General features: G+C 33.1%; 1 protein-coding gene across 5 annotated transcripts in view; it reads left to right on the plus strand.

Annotated features, from left to right (window-relative positions):
* The window catches only part of LOC129949298 (muscle M-line assembly protein unc-89), a 111,604-nt gene extending 96,992 nt beyond the window's left edge, over positions 1 to 14,612 (plus strand). For 4 of the 5 annotated variants that reach the window (XM_056060673.1, XM_056060672.1, XM_056060674.1 and 1 more), the window contains 8 exons: positions 3,306 to 3,629; positions 10,692 to 10,966; positions 11,031 to 11,230; positions 11,293 to 11,572; positions 11,638 to 11,979; positions 12,421 to 12,700; positions 12,821 to 13,727; positions 13,787 to 14,612. In XM_056060673.1, the coding sequence (XP_055916648.1) occupies positions 3,306 to 3,629; positions 10,692 to 10,966; positions 11,031 to 11,230; positions 11,293 to 11,572; positions 11,638 to 11,979; positions 12,421 to 12,700; positions 12,821 to 13,727; positions 13,787 to 14,046 (2,868 nt within the window). In that variant the 3' untranslated portion in view covers positions 14,047 to 14,612. The remainder of the gene's footprint in view (positions 1 to 3,305; positions 3,630 to 10,691; positions 10,967 to 11,030; positions 11,231 to 11,292; positions 11,573 to 11,637; positions 11,980 to 12,420; positions 12,701 to 12,820; positions 13,728 to 13,786) is intronic. The other variant, XM_056060675.1, reaches the window with a different exon arrangement.
* The last annotated feature ends 6,073 nt before the right edge of the window (positions 14,613 to 20,685 follow it).

The raw sequence follows: 20,685 nt of genomic DNA on the forward strand, positions 1-20,685 counted from the left end.
ATATAGCCTACAGATAATTAATACAAACTATAGCACACACGGAACTGCTTAAAATTAATGTAATGCAGGTATTAAATCATGTGTTTTGTAAATAAAAATTGTATAACAAAGAATTCTTTCGGCATATGTAATAAAATTCCATTTAACAAATAGAAACATGTGTACAAATACAGACAATCAATTACAATAACAACAAAATTGGTAAGATTATAGGAAATTCGATGTGGGTAAAAGTTATAGCTAAGTTGTGTTTAATGAAATGAACAATAAACAAAAACCAGACATAAGCAGAGCAGAGCACAAGTGTGAAAAAAAGAGATAGTAAGCTGTCAGAATTAAAAGGAATTAGAATACAAAATTCTTGACAGTATAAAATTGTTCTTTTCACTTCAGAATGACAGTTCGTCCATATGTTGGTAAGCCATGTGACACCAACCACTGGCGCCTGCACTAATGCAACTAACTTTATATTTCACAATTATTGTTCTTTTTTTGTTTATAAGTTTTATTGGTATTCTAAATAAATCGGAGACTTCTTCCGAATTGACAATCAAGAAGACCATAAATCACATTCTAATGTCAATTTTGATTTATCATCCGCAGTATTGCTTATGACAGTTTTCGATTTGAATACGATGACATTTCTTCTCCTGAAAAGAATATAAATTTGCTTATGACGTTCCTACGTATAAACTCGCACCCATTAAATGTCAAACTTAAGTTTAACGTTGAAATCAATATGACGCAATTAACTTTTAATTTTTATTTTGTTGGCTGAAAGTTTGTAGGAATGACGTACAATGGCTAAAAATCTATGTTGGCAATGTATAAACAGTTATGCATCTGACATTCCTTCACGTTAAATTTCAGAGCAGAGAATCCGATCCAGAATTATTTCGGGTAATCAATCGAAAGCGAAATATGTACGTCATTGTCATTCTAGAACAAAATATAACTACAAATTAAGTGACTTAAAGCTCAAGGGGAAGCTGCAATTCATCTAATAGAATTTACTTGAATAAATCTTGATTCAATTTCTTTTTCAACAGACCTCTTTATTTCCCTCTTCCCAAATATAGTCAATAAAATCTCTCCTGACCAACATGAATTTGTATTTACCATTTTCAGCTGTTTCTGATTACTGATTAGTATCTATCACTGAATGCCTTGAAATAGATTTCCCTATAAGTACATATCAAAGAGCCATGTTAAGCTCCATAATTTAGTTACTTATAAGCTATAACTATTATCATACGTGACTATAACGTATAGTAACCTACTCTTCCATCTAGATCCAATCATTGCAGTTCCCAGACCCAGACAGAACAACAATTTTTGTTCGTTTAAAGAAATTAACAACTACCAATTACCGATACACTAATTATTTGATTACCAGCAACAAGCCGTCAACAGTCAAGCGAAGAGCGTTTTTGTAAGAAAAGCTTCGTCTAGGGAAATAAACGCGTAATTAAAAAAATCCAAAAACAGTGTTTGACAACAAAACTACGTTAACTTACGTCCATTCGATTAAGTAAAAGCGAGTAATATACGAAGCGTGTGTGACAGTGACTCAAACTTTGTTTTTACTTTATTTTATATTTTGCATTCTGACAACGGACGTTTTGGATAAAATTATAAAAGACAAAAAGTCATGGTGTAAATGTGACCAGAGTTATGGAGTTTTGTTTTATCATATCAATAAATTAAGTTAGATTAACGCCGGAACGTGTCTCTTAGCTTAGAAGTTTCTTTAAAAAAATGTTATCAGGCGAATCAGACTATACATTTTGTAATGGAAGGCAAATATTAATTCTAATCTGACATTTGGGAGCTTGACACACGCATAAATACTGTTACATCATTTTTACAATCAAATAATAATAACTTACAAAACCACTCACGGAAAAAGTGACAATAATTGCGCTTTCCAAAGGTAAATCTTGATTGTAATACAGAAATTGATATTTTTTTTGTGTGGTCAAAGTAACACGGTTAAAAATAGTCACTGACGTTATGACGAAAGTTTTGTTTTTCTTGTCGATGGAACTAATGGCTGAAACACAAACACGCTTCAGCTTCGGCTTCGCCTGACGTTTACGAGTTCAGCCATAGGACTTCATTTGAAAATCGAAAGAAAATAACGTTATGTTACGTAATGTGACTCCAAACGGAAGCTCTAGTTCAAATTTGCTGAACATTTGCTTTGTCTGACAGCTCAACAGCTGTAAAAAAGTCAACAAACAAAATACATTTGCTTTTGGAGGGATTATTATAGGCTGTGTAAGCTACTTCCGCAATTAATTTAATTTCTTCGATTTTAAAACACATATTTTTTTTTATTTTGAGACAAAATAACAGCTGCTAATGACAGAAGTGCCATTTTAGAAATGTCATATGGGAAGTGTCATTCAAAGCAACCTCGAAGCAGGCCCAACGTAACCAAGAAGAAGCCGAAGCTAAAGCGTGTTTGTGTTTCAGCCATAAAGCCAGCCTTGAGAATTAGTTTCGCAAACGAGACAACTACAAATCATTTTATCCAAATTACAAAATTTCTCAATGTTTTCCCAATGGAACCCGAAAAATGTGACAGTTGACGTTTTGACAGATTTAAAATCCGTTCAAATAACAGTCTCTTTAATCCTAAATGATTTCATCAGAATCAGACGTCAGTGGTGATAAGTTTTATCATTGAAAACCTTTGTGTCACTATGTTTTTAAAAGACTACATTGCCTTAAATATTAAAGGCTTAGTTTTGAAGTCAAAGCCTCTGGTCACCCTAATTCTAATGTTTATATAGAGCGCGCAATTTGCACTGCGCCGACGTAAGCAACTCATTCAATTTCTACCTGCTGCAAGTTGGATCTAGAGCACAGGTAGAACCTATAGAACTAAGCTGCCATTAGTCTTCTTGATCGATTGTAGCCGGCAGCACGAGCTGTCCGTCCGTGAGAACCATCATTGCTGTGAGTCCGTCCGTCGTCGTCGTTGTCATTGTCGCCGTCTTGAAGTCATCCGTCGTCGCGGTCGGTATACTTTTTCGCTATTTAATTATATTTTTGCACGTTAAAACTTTGTGATAAAGAAACCTTTAAATTCTGACATTCATCACAGCTAGAGAGAGGCCGTACAAAGGCTCATAGCGGCAAAACACAAAGTGTCAACACAAGTGTTTTTGGGGTCGTCGTCGTTTGTGGGGACTCGTGTGTTTTGTTGTTATTTTTTAAATATAAACTTAAAACTTATTTTTTTTTAAATAATAATAAATTGTTGATTGACACTCAGCTCATTGTATGATCATTTGCAGCTGGAAGAATCACATTCGGACGGAGTAAGAATCTTACACGTCCTCGGTTTGGATTACAGTCATAGTGGAGAAGTACAGTTCACTGTTCAAAGCTCTGTCCGTCCAAAAACCGATCGCATAACAACCTGCACAAGTCTGGTTGTTCTGCCAGGCCTGCCAAAGGCTCACTTCCAACTGGACAATCTAGCCACTGAGGAAGCATCAGCTGTTCCGGCCTTCATCAATCAAGGACCCACTGATTGTACAGCCCTTGTTGGGGAAACAGTGAGATTAAACGTCACATTTGGTGGATATCCAGTTCCTTCTGTTAAATGGTTTAAAGCGGTGAGTTAATATTATTATTCCATTTTTTTAATTGTTGTTGTTATTTTGTATTTTGCCCCAACTTGTGTAATAACATTAGCTTCAGCTAGAGAGGAGTTGATTTACATTTCTTGCTGTCAGAATATGGTAAGGTTACCATTTGTGGTAATTTTCCGACAGCAGCGCAGGCAATAAGCGGGCGCTATAAATTTTCCCATCGGCTGCACATTGGAATAGTTTTGGTCTAGAAATTTGCGTCAGCAGCGAGAAGAATAGCTAAATTGAAATAGTGAAACAGTAACCGTGCATTTTAGCGCAGTTTTTTTTAATCTATTTTTGTTGTTTAGTATTTCTGTCCAACAGTGGGTGTTTGGTGGAAGTTTTATGCACGATGAATATAAGATTCCACTTGACCCAGATTATGTACAAGTTTCTTCATCTATTGTTTTTTTTGTGCTTCGGAGCTCTGAGGATCGTCTGTCTTCTTGTTTCTAAGTCGAATGTGAAATTGGTTTTATTTTTTACTTAAGTGAAATTGGATCGTTAAAAAGAGAAGAATATCTCGTCTGGTTCTGATCATTTTCCATTGCGTTGAATACGTTAAATACTCCGGAAATAGGAGAGTTATACCTTATACTTAACATATAAAAATGTTTGTCTGATACTTGGAAAGATTCTTTAAAGTCCATAAACCAAAAACTTTAAGTAGATGATAAAATTTAACGTTGCGACGCCACGGGTGGTTAATAGTTATTGAAAATAAGTTGTGAATTGACTTATATAACGTCCGTTAACGTCAGGAAATCATAAAAGTTCGACGCTAAACATCGCTTTAGAAGTTTGTATAGGTATTTCTTGGATTTGGGCCTGACATAACTAGTTTGCCTATACAATAATTATTACCATTCATATTTAATTCTGTCTGTCTAGTGACGTTAAAGTGCACTTTTTAGCCATGCGCCATAAATGGAACTTGTGTTATTATAGGAGACGTTAACAACTTTCCATTCCCGATATACACATGAATTATTGATTCTGTGATGAAATTTCAACGTACTTTGGAGTTCTTTGGATTCTTTTTTAATTGTTATGATGATGTTATGATAATATCGGGACTAGAACGAAATTTTAAAAATGTACGACTAAGGCGCTTATTGTAGTTACCACTGGATTTTATTATTAAAACAAGTGATTGGAATTTGTTTGAGAGGTTGGTTATTGCGATCATTGAAAATGTCATGAAGAATTTAATTTGCAGTCAACTACATTCTTTGAAATTAAATTTAAACTTATAGGTAGTTTAGTTAAGTCTTTTAGATGGTATTTAATTCAAATTTGGAAATTAACTTCACAAACTTTAACTTTGAGTCTTTAACACAGGAAATACCACATAATTTTAACTAAAAAAATAGTATTTATAGAGTATGTAGTAAGAAAATATAGTTCTCAGTTAAATTTAAAAATTAATTTTTGACTCAAGTGCAGTTGACTTAAAAGCTATGAAAATTATCTATATAGTCAACTTTATAATAAAGTTGCCTAGGGGCCAGTTATAGCTATCATTGAAATCGATCCTGTGAAATTTTTGAATCTGTTTCCCTTCTATTAGAAATGAAAATTATATACTGATCGATCGGAAATCACCCAAAGAAACGTTTTTTTTTTTTTTCTGAACGGAAGTTCATTTTCCTGAACAGCCGATACTTTCATGTTCAATAGTGAAACGAATCGTTCTACTGATTTGTGTTCCAATTTCACACAATTCTAAGGCAGATTTTTGTCAGTAAAAGTTATTCTGTGGATTCCAATGTTTGTTTTCAATGATGAAAACCAATTACAGCTATAACTGGTGCCTTAGCTGGAAACATATTTTTTGAAGGCTTGCCTACAAGGTGGACTTCAAGTACCTTGGAATTGTTTGAATAGGTATTTGATTGTGTTTCCCTTTAATTAGAAATAAAAATTATGTAGGTATTGATCGATCGGCGATTACACAAAGATTTTTTTTTTGAAGAAAAAAAGTTTTATTGCGCATTTATTTTTCTCTTAAAATTTCTTTATCCTGAACAGCTGATATTTTTACGTTCAAAAGGAAACGAATCGGTCAAACTATTTATGTTTCAATTTTACGCTATTCTAATGACAGATTTCTGTCAGTAAAAATTTATCGGTGGATTTCAATCAGGATATTTTGTTTAATGTCAAAAATCTTTAAACAACTTGCTATAATGATGATTTTTCAATTTTTCACTGTTTCAATGATCAGTAAAAAATGTCTGATGAAATCAACAGCAAAAAGGAGCTATCAGTAAGTAGCCGGTTATAGCTATCAGTACAGTCCATCAGTAAAACTTTTGTTTTTAGTTTTTAAACACGTTACAGATTTATTTTTAAGCAAAAAATTGATGCAATAAGGTTAATCCTATATTCAAGTATTTTTTTTTTCAAAAATAAACGATGCATTTAAAGTTTTATTTAATTTATAAATCCATTTCATTGTTTTGAATGATGAACTTTCATTTTACTGAACAGCTGACTGCCAAAAGCCAAACAAAATTTCATTTCGGTTTACTGTTGGTGTTCCATTTTTTTCCTGTTCCGATTACATAATTCAAAATTTTACTGATGAAAGCAACAGTAAAAAAATTGTCTGACGCGCGAAGCCTCAAAGTGACATTTAATTTAATGACGTAAATTTACTGATTGCTATAAACACTCCTAAGTAAAACATTTCAGATTAATCCTGTTTTAAATTTTACTGATAGCTATAACCGACCCCTTAAATCCATCAGTAAAATATGAAACGGAAGGAATCTGAAATATTTTACTGATGAGCGTTTATAGTATTCAGTAAATACGACATTAGCATATTAAATAACCAAAAGCTCATCAACTCAATTTCAATATTTTACTGATGCCATTGGAACAGTGGGAAATTAGAAAGCAATCAATAAAACGAAATTGAGTAAAATTTAAATGTCATCATTAATATTCCTTAAACTTATTTAGAAAATAAATTTAGCTTTAAATACATTTTTTGTTTGAAAAAAAAATTTTTAAACTGAAAATAAATCTTTTAGATCTTTAAAAGTGTAAAACAAAAATTTTACTGATGGATTTTACTGAAATCTATAAACGGCGGTGTCTTTATATCTTTAATTTCATGTCGTAAAATTAACTGATTGCTATAAAACTGAGAATTTTCTTAAAAGTAAAACATTTCAGATTCCTGTTTCAATTTTGACTGATAGCTGTAACCAGCCCATTATGTCGTCTGAAAATTTCTTAATTCAAATGATTTTTTTCGAAATCCTCCAGACTATTTTTTTGACAGAAATCTGTCAGTGGAATTATATAAAATTGAAACACGGGTCTGTGAAACGATTCCAGTAATTTTTTGACATGGTATAGAATCAGTTGTTCAGGAAAATATTAAAAAATACGTTTTTAGCAAAACATAATTACTGCCTTACAACATTTTATTACCTATGGGGCTATCATTGAAATCAATCCAGAAAATATTTGAATGGATATTTGACTGTGTTTCCCTTCGATAAGAAATGTAAATAATATAGTGATCGATCGGAAATAACCCAAAGAATTTTGTTTGAGGAAGAAAAGTGTAATTGCGCATTTGTTTTTCTCTTAAAATGTATTTATCTATTTTCCGGACAGAAATTTATTTTCCTGAACAGCTGATTTTAGCCAGGAAATTTTTTTCAACTACAGACACTTTTAATGATAGCTATAAGCGAACTGTCAAAAAAATTCCAATTTTTGTTTTCAATGATAAAAACAAATGATAGCTATAATTGGCGCCTAGTTTCGAATTTATTTTTCCCTTAAAAAAAATGTTTTCTATTTTCCGGACGGAAATTCATTTTTCTGAACAGCTGATACTTTTATGTATAAAAGTGAAACGAATAGTTCCACTGATTTGTGGTCCAATTTCACACAATTTCATTAACAGTTTTCTGTCAGTAAAATTTTGTCTGTGAATTTCAATCAGGAAAATTTTTTCAATAGCAGACATTTTTTATAATCGCTATAAACGACCTGCCAAAAACATTTCAATGATTGTCTTCAATGATGAAAATCAATGATAGCTATAATTGGCTCCTTAATGATGATGTTCCAAATTTGAATTGTTCCGATAGCATCAGTTAAAAATTTTTGATGAAATCAACAGCAAAAAGGAGGTAAGAAGTAAGGGACCGGTTATAGCTATCAGTAAAATCTGGAAGGAATCTAAAATATTCCACTGATGAGCCATCGGAAAAGTTCAAAATTGTAAAGCAATCAGTAAATCGAAATTGAATTTTGTTGGAATTTTTCATTCAACTGTTTATTAAAATTAAAATTGCATCATTAAAACTCCTAAATTATATTTAGGAAATAAATTAAGCTTCAAATGAATTTTACCTTTTATAAAAAATAATTGCCATACTGAAAATAAAGCTCTTACATGCTAAAAATGTAAAACAAAACATTTACTGATGGATTTTACTGATAGCTATTTCCATTTACACTTATTGCTATAACCGACTCCTTATGTCGTCTGAACACTTCTATATTTGAATAATTTTTTTTCGAAATCCTCCGGACCATTTTTTTTATAGAAATCTATCAATGGAATTATATAAAATCGATATCCAAATCAGTGGAACGATTAGAGTAATTTTTTGACATAATATAGAATCAGTTGTTGAGAAAAATAGAAGAATAAATTTTCAGCAAAAAGTAATTGTTTACTTTTACTCAAAAATGTTAATTGAGTGGTTTTAAATCGATAAGTACATAATTTGCATTTCTATTCCAATGGAACCTGACCCCAAAAAACCATTGGATTTTGCGATAATACATTCCATTTTCTTCAATCCGTTCTATTATCTTTGTTAACTCCCATAAGAGTAAAGATATGTCGGTTTTTAAGTTTCTGAGAAAATTTAAAAACTAATAACGGCTCACCATTCTGAGCAATAAAAAAATTGTTTTATATTTAAAAAAAAGCCAAGTTAAGAAAACAAAATAAACAAATATTTCAAACGCTTTTTTATTAAATTTAAATGTTTAATTTTTGACCCATACATTTCTATGTGTACTTCTGTTATTTGTGGACTTACAAAAAATAAAAGTAATGCCTTACATAAATTTGCTTAAAACCTTATTTTCAAAACCTAAATTCAATCAAACATCGTTAGGCCTAGAGGATAGACAGGCCAAATAACAGGCTTTTTGCCTTTTCTACAATCATAATGTCATGTTTGGTTAAAATCATAAGCCTCCTCCTTCTGATAAGTTGCAAGTAAACATTAAAGAAAAAATTAAAGTTTCAAACTAAATTTTGACGCAAGCTTTAAGAAGTCGTGTTTATGTTTAGGTTTGTTCAGAACCATTTCTTACAAAATAATACTTAACTTTTGTGACTTTTGCAATCTTTTGAATTTTAAACTTATGAATATTATGATCTATTCCAGTTCAAAAACAAGGTTTCTGTAGAACTGTTAATAGCATTGTTCTCTACAGAAATAAAGAAATGCATTTTCCAATGTACACCCCTGCCATTTCCACCTACGAGTACTTATTATAACATTCCTAAATATTAAAGCGGTGTAGTTGAATTTTGGTGCAAAATAGTTTAACTTTACCATAATGCTTTCCTTTTTTCCCGTACGCTCGAACATAAATCTTAACCGTTTATATTTATGAGAAAGTGTATTTATTTGGAGATTTCAAAATTTGTAGTTTTCGAAGAATTCTGAAAGACAAAATGCCGAACTGCCAAAACATCAAAAATTGATATAAATATAATATGAAAGAGGTCAAACCCATGAAGGTCAACTTTTTGTTTTCCATTTTGTACAAAATACTTTACTTTGACAGTTCCAAATTCCTAAAAGTTATTATTATAATCTTTAAAAAGTGGTTATCTTTTAACGATTGGTTATAACTTTAGACTTCCTTTCTTTAGAATGTCAAATTGTACACGTCAGACATTAAAAATAGCCTTAGAAACATCAGCGTCTCTCTTGTAAGGTTTTCCATAAGTAAATTCATATTTCCGTCAAAAATTGATTTTTTTTTGGGGTGCATCGAACACGATGCAAATTGTGTTTTTTTTGTTCTTGTTTTAGTGTAACTTCATGTAGGTGTCAATGAGTGCGGTAGAGCAAGAATTCCAGATCTGGAGACTTGATTTCTAACCAAAAATAAATCAATTTATTTTTCCGCATGGAATGCAAAATTAGGGGAAATTTGTGTTCTAGATCTAGATCAAAAATAAATTGATTTATTTTTCCTATTGAAAACCTCAAATACTGTTTCACACTTTGATATGTGAATTGAATATATTTGCGTGGCAGTCAAATTGTGTTTTTGAGTTTGTTTTTGTGATACCGCCTTTTGACAATTTACCAATCAAGAAATAAGCACAAAAATTGAATAGAAACAAAATATAAAGTATTTCTTCAAGACTGTTAACTGCTCCACACATAGTTCATCTAAATTTCGAAAATTTTCTTCTAAAAGGATTTCGTATATAACTTTATGAAAACAAACTGTTCTACCTTGAGCTGTTTCGTTATTTGTTGTTATTTTTAAATTTAATGCTCATTATGACTTCATTTCAGCTTAAAACCACAATTACACCGTAGTTTCTGTGGTCGCATATTTCCATAACATATATTTTAGCCATTTGTTGATACGTTCACTAAACGCCCTATTCATCTATGTCACTTAGAAAGAATGAAACAGACAGATTGTTTGACGCGTTGCTTTCAAAAAAGATTTAAATTTTATCTCCGATGATTTATTTTTTTATGGAATATTTTTGTGGTTTTATCAAAAGATGTTTGAGGTTCAATAATTATTGTAGGTAGCTTAAATTAAGAACAAACTAGATACCTTTGGAGGGGTAAAAAAATCAAGACTGTATACGTCTTGACTTGAAAAAAAAACTCTTTATATATAGAAGCCAAGGTGATAATACATTTTAATTGCTGTTGAAATAGAAAGTTGAGAGATGAGAGCTTTTTAATAATAATTTTCTTATAAATACTTATTTTTGTTGTTATCTAATTTTAGGGCCGTCCGATTATAGAAGGTTCGAATATCAAAGTACACACAATAGCGGGACAATCGATACTTGAACTGTCATCGATTACAGCTGATGATAGTGGCAAATATACAGTTGAAGTTATGAACGATCACAGCAGTTATTATTCGGCAGCTTCGGTGGCAGTCGAAGGACCACCAGAGCCACCTAGCGGCAAGCCAAGCATATCACAGGGACCTGATCGTATTGCGGTAGCATGGTGTGGACCGCCATACGATGGAGGCTGCATGTTGACGGGATTTATGTAACTTTTTATCAATTGAGTAAAAATATATAGAAATTTATAAAGTCGAACGTTTTTGAAACAGAATCGAAATGCAAGAAGAAAATAACGGTGAATGGAAGGAAATCGCCACAGTTGTGGACTCTTTAGCGTATACAGTGAAAAACCTTACTCCAAAATCAGCCTACAGATTCCGCGTTCGAGCTGAGAATATCCATGGAAGGAGTGAACCCAGCCTGGCAAGTGATAGAGTTGAGATAGCTGGTCCAGAAGTATCCAGGGAAGGTAAGATTTCTATGAAGTCTTTTTCGGTCTTATTTAGTAACTTTGTTGTGTGTTCTTTCAAGACTTCCAAAAGACAATCTCTATCAAATCGGGAGGAGACTTCAAGGGTCGTTTTGAAATTCTCGAGGAATTAGGCAAAGGTCGATTCGGAGTCGTTTATAAGGTTCAAGAAAAGGACACAAGTCAAATTTTGGCAGCAAAGGTGATCAAATGTATAAAATCAGTTGATCGACAAAAAGTCAAAGAAGAAATATCCATCATGAAATCGCTGCAACATCCAAAACTTCTGCAATTGGCAGCCTCCTTTGAAAGTCCACGAGAAATTGTGATGGTTATGGAATAGTAAGTTGTTAGCTTTTGTTTTAACGTCTTGTACCTTATTTTGTTTGTTTGTTTCTATTTTAAAGCATAACTGGAGGAGAACTTTTTGAGCGAGTAGTGGCTGATGACTTTACTCTAACTGAACGGGACTGTATTTTATTTTTACGCCAAGTCTGTGAAGGCGTTGACTATATGCACAGTCAGTCAATAGTGCATTTGGATCTCAAGCCTGAAAATATTATGTGCCATACTAGGACTAGTCATCAAATTAAGATAATTGACTTTGGACTGGCACAACGACTGAATACGGACTCGCCAGTTCGGGTTTTGTTTGGTACACCAGAATTTATTCCACCAGAGATCATAAGCTACGAGCCCATTAGCTTCCAATCGGATATGTGGAGTGTGGGAGTGGTATGCTATGTACTGTAAGTATTTTAAATTTATAACTTACCACGAGTTCACACGAGCGTGTATTTAATTACTCGTTTCTTTATTCGCTCTGATGCCTCACGAGCGAGTAATTCACAAACTACCGAATCGAACTCAAACAAGGATTAATCGCTGTTTTGAGTCAGTTTCGAAAATGGAAATCGAACTTAAATACCGATTACTTGTTTACTTTGAATAAGACCAGTGACTCGAGGTTGAACAACGTTTATATGTTTCTTTGAATTGGCTTCGAAAAAGATTACCGAATCGTACTTAAAGTATGATTACACTTTTCACTGAAATGGCTTCGAAAAAGACCAGCGAATCGGTTACACATTTCTGACGAATACAACTTAAACAAAGAATACTCGCTCGTGTGACATTGGGGTTTATAAAACAGCCAATAACCTTCTTTTATTTTTTATCCTTCCCCATAGACTATCTGGCCTTTCACCATTCATGGGTGATACCGATTCGGACACGTTTTCGAACATCACCAGAGCTGATTATGATTTTGAAGATGATGCCTTCGATGCAGTATCACAGGAAGCAAAAGACTTTATTTCCCATCTGTTAATTCATCGCAAGGAAGATAGACTGACGGCTAAACAATGTTTAGAATCAAAATGGCTTACACAACACCATGATGAGAATCTTAACAATAACAAGATTTGCACAGATAAACTAAAGAAGTTCATTATTCGAAGAAAGTGGCAAGTAAGTTCGAAATTCGAAGTTTGTTCTATTTCTTTTGTTTTATTTTTTTTTGATTTTTGCATGGTTTTTTGAGTGTGTTTTCAATATTGTGTTTTTGTTTGTCCTTGCTTATTGCTTAAGAAAACTGGAAATGCAATCCGAGCTTTAGGTAGAATGGCTAATTTATCAGCGTCGAGAAGAAATTCAGCTGTTTCGACAGCTGGATCAGTTCCCAGTAGTCCGAGACCATCGGTTTCGGGAACTTCTATATTTAGTCCGAATGTTACGGGACATATGACATCGTTGAACGAAGAGGAGGATGACTTCAATCCGGACCTGCCCAGTGTAGAACTTAAGTTAAATGTTAGAAACTCACTGAAGGTTCGCGACAAAACACAGTGCAGTGAGAGAAGTGATTCCGGGTTCAGTGAATGCTCGAATTGTAGTGGAGGAGTGAATAACTCATGCCACTGTCCGAATTTAGTTATTGACAGATCGTCAAATACGTTACCAAAAGACCCTGAAGAAGTTCACAGTCCTCTGTCCGTTGCAGTTCCACATGACATTCTGAAAACCAAGCTAGAAGAAATAGCAAAGACCCAACTCGTAGATCACGATGGCTCACAAACTGCACCACTCGAATCAAAGCCATTGTGGGAGACTAAATCTACGCACAACAAAGATAAAGACTCAGAAGAGTCTCCCTACTCAGATTCCAAATCACCTGACCTACAATTCAGCTTGGAACACAAGAGTCCCAATGTGGCACCTGAAACGGCGCCAATAATGCGATCGGACTTCACTAATACCATAAAGATGCGCAAGAAGTCCCTCGAAAATAATCTTCTCAAGGAAAAAGTCAAGCCTCCCAAGGTGATCCTCGAAACTTCGGGTAAGGTTTCGATGCTTAAGAATAAATTTAGTCAAGGACCATCATCGGCAGGAAAATCCGTGAGTAGTAATTTTGAGTGCAAAACTAATCCTAAGCCTAGCATTGATGTGAATAGGCCCAAAAATGTGTTTGACAGATTGACGTCCAGTAACAAATGTATGTTAAATAACCTCTAGCCGGTTTTCGTTTTGACATTTACCCTTTTTATTTTTTAGCAAATGGGCCATCGAAAACCTGTGCCTCAGTGTCCTTGCCAGGCTCTCCCCTTCCAGTTCGCTCAGCGGCGACAATGCGGTTAAGTGGGCGTGTTCGGGAAGCCACCGAACGCCTATCGCAACCTAAGACTCCACAAGCTACAAGAAAATTCACCAATTCAACAACAATCAGCACAAACAATAACGAAATAAATCTTAAAAAGTCAACTTCAGATCATCACAATGCAAAGAATCTCAAGGCCTTCAGAGGTCTTTCTTAAACAAAAAAAGAGAGAGAAAAAAAAAGTAAACGAAAAATTGAAGAGAAAAGCAAAAAACGTTGAATTCCTCTTTCAAAGACGAATTTGTTGATAACGTTTAAATCATAATAAATAAATTATAGATAACAACGAGACCCCCCAAAATTAATTCGAATATTATAATTTATGTAGTTTTGTGTAATATTATTTATTAAGTACGTTTTTTTTCATTTTGTTTTGTCTTCTTATTCTTATTATTGCCTTAAATTTTATAATTATTATTTGATTGTTTTTCTGTTTTTGTAATAATATTTAATTTATAAACAAATATTTAATTATTAAATCAAGTTTAATTTTTTTTGTTTTGTTTATGTTTCGTATACGTACAATAAATAAGTACATAATTATATACAATTTAATTATATATTATAATCTTAAAATTTAGAATGTGCATACTTTTTATTTAATAAATAGTTGATGTACGACATTTTAAACTATTAAATTTACACCCCAGTGTTAAAAGCTCTGGTAGGTGGTAGCCATCTTTGATATGGATTTAATTAGAATAAAGTTCTTAAAAAAAACACATTCGTTTCTGTGAATTTTTATTTTAAGTGACAGAATCCTTGGTAGTGTTTTGAAAATTTGATTCAAGGTTAATAAGATCAAAGCTTAAATGCTATAAATTTGGCCATCCTAATATTTCAAAAAAACTGGTAAGCTTTTGATTTGACGTTTGCAATTTACTTTGGTGCTTACGGTAATTAGAGGAAAGATGTTCAACGTCTCAATGAGTTATTTACGATTAAATGAACGTCCAAAGCATTATCAAACATAAAAATAAATTAGGTTGTTCGTTGAGAACTAGTGCCTAGTGACTTACAACTCTCAACCATTCCTGTGTGCGAGTACTGTTGTCAGGGATGGACTGGACCTACAATTTTAAACCGAATCCGAACGTTTAATTTGAGTAAGCACTTTTCATGACAAAAATTATTCTTGGACGATTTGTCAATTTCTCGCCTGAGCAGTCCCCGTGAAAAAAAACTTTAGGTGGCACAGGCAGGGAATGAACCGAAGGCCTCTGGCTTGACAGTCTTATTGGTGTGCGATATTAGGGTTAATCAAATTATAAATTTTGTTTAAATGTCTTTCGAAATTTCTTTAAAAGTCGCTGAATTTTTTCAAAAGTCCTTTCTGCACATCTCGAAATTGCTGTCTGTTAAATTATTTTTGAAATCGATGGTTCTTGACTGGTTCTTGAGATATACCTGACGTACGAAGGTAAACACGAACACCTATTTCAAAACCACTAATTACAATAACTTATTGTGGAAAATTAAGAAGTTTATTATTGGTTTCATAAACAGAAAATTTATTTAATTAAAATTAAGTTAAAAAAAAATGAGAACATCTGCATCCAACGACCAAATTCATTTAGAACAAGATCTTAAGACACGTTTTTTAAAAAAAAAAAATAGATTTGAGGGATCTGTTCGATCTCCAGATTTAATGGTTACAGATTTACAGAGCAAGTCCAAGAACATTGACGAACTCAAAGCAAATATACGAGCTGAAAAAAACGTTCCTTGTATACATACGCTTCAAATTAATGGTATTTTCAAACAAAAATCTTGAACCAGAAAGGTCAACAGCTTCTTTTTTGAAAACAAAACAGCTCATATACACTCCTCGCCACATGAATAGGACACCCCTTTGGTTTTTTTTCTATCGTCCATAGTTCCAAACATGCCAGAGACCTATAATCTGTTTTAATCTTAAGTTCAGTTAAATGTTTTTATTTCACCTGAAAAAAGATTTAATGCAGATTTAATAATTTAAAACAGGCAAACGTATACTTGACGTGTCAGCCATCCCCAAAAATGTTCTATGATATTCAAGTTCGGTGAGTAGGGCGGCCAGCTTAATAGCTACACTCTGTATATACGATTTAACTACCCGGGCTGTATTGGCGCATCATCATGTTGATAAATCCAGGGCACAGGTCCAAAAAAGGTTTGAAAGTATGGAAAGGCCTCTTTCAATATACAAATGAAAGACAACGCATTGTTGTTGACACACAATGTAGTTTGCAGGTTCCATAATAGGAAATAGCTCCCCAAACAATTCCACCTCCAACTCTGCTATGCAGCCGGTCCAAATAATGAGTTTCTTTGCGGAGGTCATGGAAAGAGTAGCTATAACCATTGGGACCTTCCAAATTATTTTCGTCGGAGAAGACCACTCGATGCGCGGCAAAAACTGAGGCGCTGCTCTTTTCGAACTGGGAGTGGCTTCTTATTGATTTTAAGTCTTTTTATGTTTTTAGCTTTCGAAATAACACGAGGCATAGTTGTTAACCTGCTTTAACACCACGTTTTTAACTGATTTTTGCCAACGAGTCGTGAGAATTGGACGCTTTTCTTGATATAATTCGCCTTTCCGCATTAGTAAGCACACTGTGTGTGCGGCCTTTCATATTTTTCCCATATTTAAGCCCATTACCTATAAATTTGGATATCACGTGTCGGCGGCTCTCGACTTTTTTAGCTATTTTGGAAATAGATAAGCCAGTGTCCTTATATGCTTTGATTTGTCGTTTTTCCCTCTCAGTCAACACTTTTATTCGACCCATTTTAAGTTTTTTTAAATTAAATAATCGAAATTTACAAAATACTTCGATCAACGAAAAATAAAATTCCGCGTGACAAAGATAACAATTAAACTAAATGCATGGCCTATTCAAGTGGTCCAAAAATATTGCTTTAATTTAGAACAAAGTTAACATAAAGTAGAAAAAAATATAACGGCTTTTTCCAGAACTTGCAATTTGTCACAGAGAAAGATGAAAAGAGTTGCAAAAATATAACGGGCAAAGTACCATTATTTTATCATTCCGCTTTTGAGTTATAAGCAAAGTAAAAAGAGTGTACAATGTGTCCTATTCAAGTGGCAATGAGTGTATGCTTTGAAAATTGAAAAAGGTATCCATTCCAACCTCCCGAAGACTAAAAATTTGTGTTTGTTAGAAAGTAAGCTTGTCGTTTCCTTAGCAAGCCAGTGATGGGACTTTTAAAAAAAAAATTACGAATTTTATCGGTTTAAAAAGTCTCCGAAATTTTCAAATTTGTTTATTAATTAAGGGGTAAGAGCTTAGGAAACCAACCTGGAGTTCCTCGAACTACGGAGCACAAAAACAGGACTTAGTTCCAGTATTATTTCTAAATTTGATTATAGTGTCCATCTTTACGGACCTACTAATATATGGTGTGATCCATCGTTTTAAGGGTACTTGTTATTTTCCATTATCAATTTAAAGCCTTGGTATAATTGTAATTGATTTTTTTGTATAAGATGCAATTTAAAAATAATATTGCATTTTAAAAATTTGTATTATTGTTCTTAAGACCACCGAATTATCTAGGCATCCAATATTAAATTTGCTTTTAAAAATAAACATTTGAAATATTATTAATTATCTGTGTTCACTTCAAACCTACATAATTTCAAATTAAACAAAATAATTATGACGAAATTTATTATTTATCATACCTTCGATTACAGAACTTTACGTACTATACGTACTTTTCTTGTATTACAGGTTCCCCCAGTTGCTAATTTATAATTTTAATAAATTATTTTATAGAAAAATGTATAAAAGAGGAAATCTGTTTGTTTGTTTGTCCATCCTTCACGTCGCAACAGAGCAATATTATGACATGACTTTTTGTGTGGAGGTAGTTACAAAGCTGTAGAGTGTCTTTAACTACTTTTTACCGAGTTAAAATATCTTATTCACAGTTCACCGTCCAAGACTTATATATAAATAGAGATTTAAAATATTCTTTTTGTTTTAGAACACTTACTAGTAGCATATCATTAGGTGCTGCCTGCTTTTAGACCTATCACTTTTGCATATCATTAGGTGTTTCTGATTATGATACACTAAACTATACTGATGTAAGGGAGTACTTGTCAACAGACAATGGAATCAGAACATAGCAATAGCTCTTCATACTTAGTAGAGTTTATTAACTCACTTGAGCTGCCTGGTATGCCTTCACTTGAGTTGAAATTAAGCGTGCCAGTTATGCTTTTGCGAAATTTAGATGCTTCTCGCGTATGCAACTGTACAAGACTTCGTGTCACACAACTTGTTCATAAATTATTAGTGCTCACATCGTAACCGGTAGCATTGGAAAAGGTGATCCTGGGCTTAAATTCCCCATTAAAGTTAGTTTCGCTATGACAATTAAGGCTCAAAGGAATATACAAAAAATTGCGGGAGTATACCGAGAAAAGACGTTCTTCATCACTTTTACAATAGATAGCGTTACCTTGTATTCCGAAAATGGAAACGATATTTTCAAAATTTGTGAATCGAACAACAAGTTTTTTAAATTTCAAACAAGAAAATTGAATTTCCTTTTTTTATATATACAGTAGACTCGCGATAGCAAAAACGCGGTCTTACGTGAACACCGGCTAACGTGAACACTTTTTTTTACATTGACTACTCTGTAGCGTGAAAGCCCTATAACGTGAAAAACATTTAAAAGAGTGTGACATAAGAAACATAGCTTCTTTTGATCGTTTTTCGGTTTTTCAAATCGTTTTACTAAATGGGGAATCCCGTTTAAGATTTTCCAGGTATTATTTACTTTAGTCTGGCATTTGCCTAAGTCTTCAAAAAGAAGATTTTCTTGAAAAATGTCGCAAAAAGTAACAAAATAATTGTTTAAATTAAAAGAAGGATCAAGCGTAACTAGCTTAGCAAAGAAATACAATATTGCAAAATCAACAATTTGCGCTATCAATAAAAAATCGGAGAACATTTTAAAATGTGCTAACAACACATTTTCTGGACCTGATGGAATGCGGAAGACCATGAAGCGTTCTGAACTTCCTAAAATGGAAAAACCTCTTTACCGTTGGATCATCAAACATCGAGAACAAAATTATCCAGTCAATGGGTTGATGGTTAAGGAAAAAGCTAATTTTTTCCATTCACAAATTAATGAAACTCAAGACGATTTAGGAAGAGTAATGGCGTGCGTTTTATCAAAATAAGTAGTGCAAAATTATCTTCTATACCTGGCCTTGTAGACCCTTTTAAAAGCGAGCTGCAAACCAAAATAAAAGAACTAGGTCCATCCCAAGATCAACTTTCAATACGAATGAATCCAGATTATTTTGGAAGCTGCTTCCTGACAAGGAATACGTATCATCTCGAGAAAAAAAATGCTCCTGGCAGAAAAAACGAAAAAACAGCGCGTCACTTTTCTTGCTTGTACAAACGCAACAGGAGAACATGAAGTTAAGCTTTTAGTGATTGGAGAGGCAAAAAATCATCGCTCTTTTATTAATTTTAAATCTCCTGTTGATTACATTTGCTCCAAATCGTCATGGATGACAGCTGCTATTTTTTAAAATTGGTTTCATCATTCTTTTGTGCCACAGGTAGGAAATATATTTTAATTTTACATTGATTTTTTTGTAGCCGAAAAAATTGATGATATTGAAGCATTAAAAAAATTGACGTTAAGAGACACTATTTTCTATTTAAATTCGGCAACATCTTGAAAAAGAAACAATAACAAAATGCTGGACAAATATTTTAAGATCAAAAGGCTCTGAAGAGGATATACCACTAGCTGTTTTGAGAGAAAGATTTTGTTCACCAATCAACTTTCAAGAGGAAATTGCACTAGAACTTTTTCAAGCAATTAATCTAAAGGTTAAAACATTTTTTCTTGTATACAGAAAAACATTTGATTCGATTTGTGCCCTTGTATGTAGATCATTTTTTCGGTTGCTGATGTTCATGAATTTAATGAAGATCTTCTAAACGTCACCGATACGAACGAGGTTTTGATCAGTGACGAATGTGAAAGCGAGACCAGTATTCTGGAAACAGCATATACCAGAATAGAGCCAAGGGAAGTAATCGACATTTTCAATAAGGCTTTGGAATAGGCTGAATATGAAAACGTTAATACAACAGACATCAGCCTACTCAAACAACTTCGCGAAAAGGCAATTTTCAGCTAAACTGAAAAAAAGAAAATTCAGAAAAGGATTACGAATTTTTTTCATAAATTGCAATACAATACATTTACGTTTGAAATAAAAAATAGCATATGAATTTTAGTTAAAACAAAGATCTAATTTATTTTAAACATTTTAAGAACAACACCTTCGCCAACATAAACAACTTCGATAACGTAAACACGCTCGGTTTTTAAAAGTTCACTTTACCGCGAGTCTACTGTACCTACCTATAACAGATATCCATTTTGCGGTTTCAAAAATATAGGGCTGGATTTTGACATCTGTCAAACTAAGTTGTTAAACTATTTTTTTCTAGTTGAAAGTCCGACATTTACAAAAATGGATCGCTTGACTCATAAAAACTCATAAAAATTGTTAAAACCTGCTACAAAAATGGTGATTCTGCCACAGCCACATATCGTGCTTTTAGAGGAGATTATGGTTTTCATAATCGTCCAACTACGCCAGCAATTGACAAAACTGTGAAGAAATTTGAATAAAGTGGATTGGTTACGGATATTATAAGGTCTGTACCACCATCGTTTCGTTCGATAAACTGAAAATATCACTGCTGTAAGTGAAAGCGTTGCCGAAGACCCGAATGTGTCG

The sequence above is a fragment of the Eupeodes corollae genome, chromosome 3 (assembly GCF_945859685.1).
Source record: "Eupeodes corollae chromosome 3, idEupCoro1.1, whole genome shotgun sequence".
NCBI classification, from domain to species: domain Eukaryota; kingdom Metazoa; phylum Arthropoda; class Insecta; order Diptera; family Syrphidae; genus Eupeodes; species Eupeodes corollae.